The 4,781-nt window shown below is 33.0% G+C and overlaps 1 protein-coding gene across 1 annotated transcript; it reads right to left on the bottom strand.

Annotated features, from left to right (window-relative positions):
• Window positions 1-238: 238 nt before the first annotated feature.
• LOC112797113 (patellin-6) lies at window positions 239-4,518 on the bottom strand. Its single transcript, XM_025839886.2, has 4 exons — window positions 3,444-4,518; window positions 2,268-2,392; window positions 1,839-1,980; window positions 239-730 (listed from the first exon to the last, which is right to left on the bottom strand). Exons 1-4 carry the CDS (start codon window positions 4,221-4,223, stop codon window positions 476-478), a joined length of 1,302 nt encoding a protein of 433 aa, XP_025695671.1. The 5' UTR covers window positions 4,224-4,518; the 3' UTR covers window positions 239-475.
• Window positions 4,519-4,781: the final 263 nt, after the last annotated feature.

The following is a 4,781-nucleotide window of genomic DNA, read 5'->3' as shown; positions in this document are numbered from 1 at the left end:
TCATTTATCATTAAAAATTTCGATATTAAAACCGTAACAATTATCACATACCCATGTTGACTAAGAACTTTTGTGTTGTTTGATTTAATAATTAAAAATTGAAAAAGATTATCAACTTAATTAAAAACCCATGTGTTGTGACCGAAACAATAATTCTTTCCAAATTGTTCAGATACTTCTCCGAAACAGAGATGTAAGAACAAATACACTACAATACTGCGTATAATCAACAAACTCGTTATCATGATGAAATGAATGCATTCAATACTAAGCAAAGCTAATTGCTTTTTCTTCTATACCAATTCCCAATTGAACATGTCCTACCACCCATTTTCCAAATTTTATACATAACACCAATACACTGCTTAGTAACTTCATTAGCCTTTAACAAGCTCAAACCATAATTAACAAAAACTATTGTTTTAAAAAAGAGAGAAGCAAATATCACAAGCTTAACATAATTATTATTTGATGCTTAATTATTTAACTGCACAAAATAGCGGTAAGCAGCAACTTTTTTCTTCCTACAAGCACTGTTATCAACAGAGAGCACCAATTTGCCTGATTCCTTTGAAGTGAAAGTGTTGTGGATGGCTTCTTCTGAGGCTTCAACTTTCCTTGCCCTCTCAACTGCTATGGTGTAGCTGCCTTCTTCATTTGGGACAAACTCAGCACTGTATTCCAAGTCCCAACCTCCCACCACTATGTCCCATGTGATACTTGCACCACTCTATATAACGATCACAACAAATTAACAACTAAGAAAAGAGTAATATTAGAGATCCAATTTTTGTGTAGTCAATATCAGCCAACTTCTTGAAATTTTATTTATTTATCTTATCATAAACCCTTAGCTCTAGACTCTAAATTATAAATTCTAAAACAAAGTTGGCTAATTAAAAGTGGGTAATTTTTTTTATATAAAAAAATATTAAAGTTTTTGTTGAAAATAGAATTATTTGGTATAATTACAGGTGAGTGAATTTTATAGGTAGAGAGTCAACACGTGGGGGGCGTGTTGAACACTTGACATGACCAACATACAGGAGACGTAAAACACTGTAATACACTTCAAATGTCAATATTCAAACAAAACACCATGTGCATTTCCATATTAAAAATAATTTCCAACTAAAAGTTGGTTTCTTTTTTTTTTTAACGAAAACAAAATGCATTGCCACATATACATAGAAAGTAAAGGGTTATAGTTTAAAAAATGTGGGTTGCCTAGTTTGTTAGGGCGGGTTAGTTGAAGCAAGACTTAAAAAAAGTACTATTACTATATACCCAAGCAACGGGTCTTTCAATATAAAGCATGAACAAATAGTGTGATTGGAAGAAGGTTAAGTGTGATTAAATTCAAGAGAGATTATTAGCCTTGTTGCTTTATAATAGGAAAGACAAAAAAGGAAGCTTGATGTTCAAGCATCCTACTTTATCACAAAGTTAAGAGACAACTTATTCCACGACGAATTGGAAAAAGATACCTTTGAAATTTATAAAATTCATGGTTTCTCAAGATATCACTCTCCCTATGTCACACTTGGAAATTCAAAGGAATAAGGCTCATAGGGGGAGGAGAGGCTACTTTAAGAACTGAAATGATGTTTGCACTATTTTAGTATTTTTTGTATACAGCTCTCTTTTACATTTCCTTTTTCTTTTTATAACATAAAAGACAAATTTATCTTCTCTCACTTCTTATCAATTTTTTTTTTTTATCATTCTTCCTTTATAAATTTTTCACTCGAAGCCAAAAGGAGGAATAGCCTTTATCTAAAGGCCAACAGTTACCAGTTACCAGGGAAAATTTTATAGAAATGTGGCAAATTGTCTACCTCAATTCCTTCAATTTGTATGTTAACTTTCTCTCCTCCTTTAACTGTGAACTCAGAAGCAGGTTTTGGGGGACCATTTTGCAAATCACTAGTCCTACTCAGTCCTCCATACCTTACAGGAATATCCTCAGGCCTGATAAATCTGAACAATAACACAACAAAAGCCACACCTCAAATTTCCAAACCAAAAAGAAAAAGGAGAAATTGTGGGGGTAAGAAGCACCTTTTATTGGTATAGGTGTTTCCTTGGAATTGAATTTAAACTAATAATTAAAACACAAAATCAAAAGTAGATAAGGAAGTTGAGGGTAATTTTGGAATATTGTTATAGATAAAATTAAGAAACTTTTGGAAAAAATTAAAAAGAAAGAAAAATCAATATTTGTAGATAAAAAATTAAACATTACATAGAGTAACAATTAGTCTCACTTGTAAAGTGTCTCAGCAGCATTTCCTTCTTTAGAGATCACAAACTTGCTCTTTGTTCTTGGGGTCAGAAATGGACAGAACATTGAATACAGCACTGAGAAGTACCATGGCACATTGATGAAAATCTGGAAACCAACCACAGTAAATAAATAATTGAAAAGAAAACAGTGGAATTTCTGTCAAACCAGACCACAGGTGCAGTTGAAATTAGATGACATTAATAACAGTCACCAAACATCTGCATCCACAACCCCATTCCAGACCAAAAACAGAAAATTGTTCATGTTTCAAATAAAAACAACACCACAACATGGGTCATTTGATCTATGTACTCTAATTCACCAAAGTAGGCACAATTTGCCAATTATCTCAACAAAAAAATACAAATAAAATATGGAACACATCCTATTTAAAAAATAAGAAAAATAAATACTCAAATTACTCTCTATAAAATTTTAGATAGAACATTTTGCTATCGAACAACAAATTTTTATTCTTTAGAAGTCTTCGAATTACTCTCATCGAATAGGTTGGTATTTCTATCGCTTTCAATCATATTTTTAATACGACCATGTTAATGTATAATAAAATCAGCTACTAAAATGAACTACAAGAGTAGAATTTATCTTAAAATACAAAATATACACTAAAAATAAATTAACCTAAACATATATATTTATACAGACAAATTAGTCCCTCTTCAAAGAACCAATCTGTTAAGAACCAATCTGTTAAGGTAGCGTTTGGTAAAGAGACAGAGACCGAAAGACTGAGAGGGAGAGACAAAGATTAACAGACAGAGACCAAAATAAATTTCAATATTCTGTTTGATACAAAGTGAGAGACAGAAATTGAAATAAGAATAAAACTCTAATTTAATTTATAAAAAGGATAAAATTGGAATTAATTAATTGAAATGAAAGTATTTTAGGTATAAAATGTTATTAAAATTTCAGTTTCCGTCTCTAAAAATTTCAGTCTCTTGTGTCCTTACTTTTTAGAGGTACTTAAATACTGAAATTTTAGGGATATAGATAAAAATTTTAGTATAAGTCTCTGAACCAACAAACATAATACTATGTCTCGGTCTCTGTCACAGTACCTCAAAACAAACGCTAGCTACCTTAGAGACCAAAGTGATTGATCTGGAATTAACAAAATTAACTAGTAATTTACCTTGCGAGCCACCATTTCAGGATAATTATCTTGAAACAAAGACAAAATGTGATTAGAAGCAACCCTTAACTCTCTCTTTGGCATGTCCTTAAGATCAGTAACCTGAATGAGAGAATTAACCCCACCAGGCTTAAAATTGAGAAGCTTAATACCCCTCTCAAGAACCTGAACCCTCCATCTCAAGAACTTGTTCAGCTTCTCTTCATCGTCACCGCCATCACCACCACCGCCAAAAACCTTCCCATACATTCCCTTATCTTTGAACACGCCATAATCATTGTAACACACAGGGTGGCCTTCTCTGTCATAGCCTTGCATATAAGCTACTACTCCTTCAAGATCCTTGAAGCCTAGCTCCTCACCAACAATGGCGTCAGCACCGAATTCCTTCCTCCATGAGAGGGATTTGAGGAGCATGGCGAGGGAATCAGAGACTCTGAAGTCTCTTGCTCTGAGGAACTTTAGGAGAATGACGTCGGCGTTTTCAGTTCCGGTGAGCAATGGAATGCCCCACATCGAATAATAGTCATTGTTGTTGTTGGATTCTCCAGAAGAAGCAATGGAGTTGAGCTTGTTCTTGAGTTCTTGAAGTGATTTGTTCTCAGATGATTTGAGTTGGGAGAGGAAGTAGGTGTCTTCCTTGAAGGAAGAGGAAGAAGTTGCGGTAGTGAAGATGCTCCGCTTGTGGAAGGGATAAGGAGAAAGAGAACTGGAAGAAGAAGAAGAAGGAGAAGAAAGGAGTGTCGAGGTGTCCATTACTACTGTGGAGAATCTCTGCATGAAAACAATGGCTGATTTTTCTTCTCTGAATGGAAGAAGAGACAAAGAAAACAGAGCTTTTTGTTTTTTGACTTTTTGGTATGAGAGAGAGAGAGAGAGAGAGAGAGAGAGAGAGAGAGAGAGAGAGAGAGGAAAAGAAGGTGTAATAGGAGAGAAGAAGAAGAAAGAAGAGAAGAGATTTGTGTATTTTAGGAGAAGTGGTCGGAGTCTGAAGTTAGCTTCTTGTTTGTTCTGAGTAAATGGCGGAAGCAAATTTAAACAGTGTACTGAGAAGGATACCACACACCCGCGGATATTTTTTTCATTTTTAATCAGAAATGAATTTAAAAATAAATAAATATACAAACTGGTCATCTAATAATTTCATATTGGCCATTTTGTTCTTCAAAAAGTTTTTACTTAAAAGAGATGTAAGAGGGCGATGAAAATTTATTGCTTTTACTTTGTAGTTATTAACTAGTTATTAATATTTAAAAATATGAGATAAAATATGTTGATAAATTATTAAATTAAAAAATTAAATTAATGATTAAATAATAATAAAAAATAATAAATTTT

This window comes from Arachis hypogaea, chromosome 4, assembly GCF_003086295.3.
Source record: "Arachis hypogaea cultivar Tifrunner chromosome 4, arahy.Tifrunner.gnm2.J5K5, whole genome shotgun sequence".
Classification (NCBI taxonomy): Eukaryota; Viridiplantae; Streptophyta; class Magnoliopsida; order Fabales; family Fabaceae; genus Arachis; species Arachis hypogaea.
This window is presented reverse-complemented; position numbering and strand designations above follow the sequence as displayed.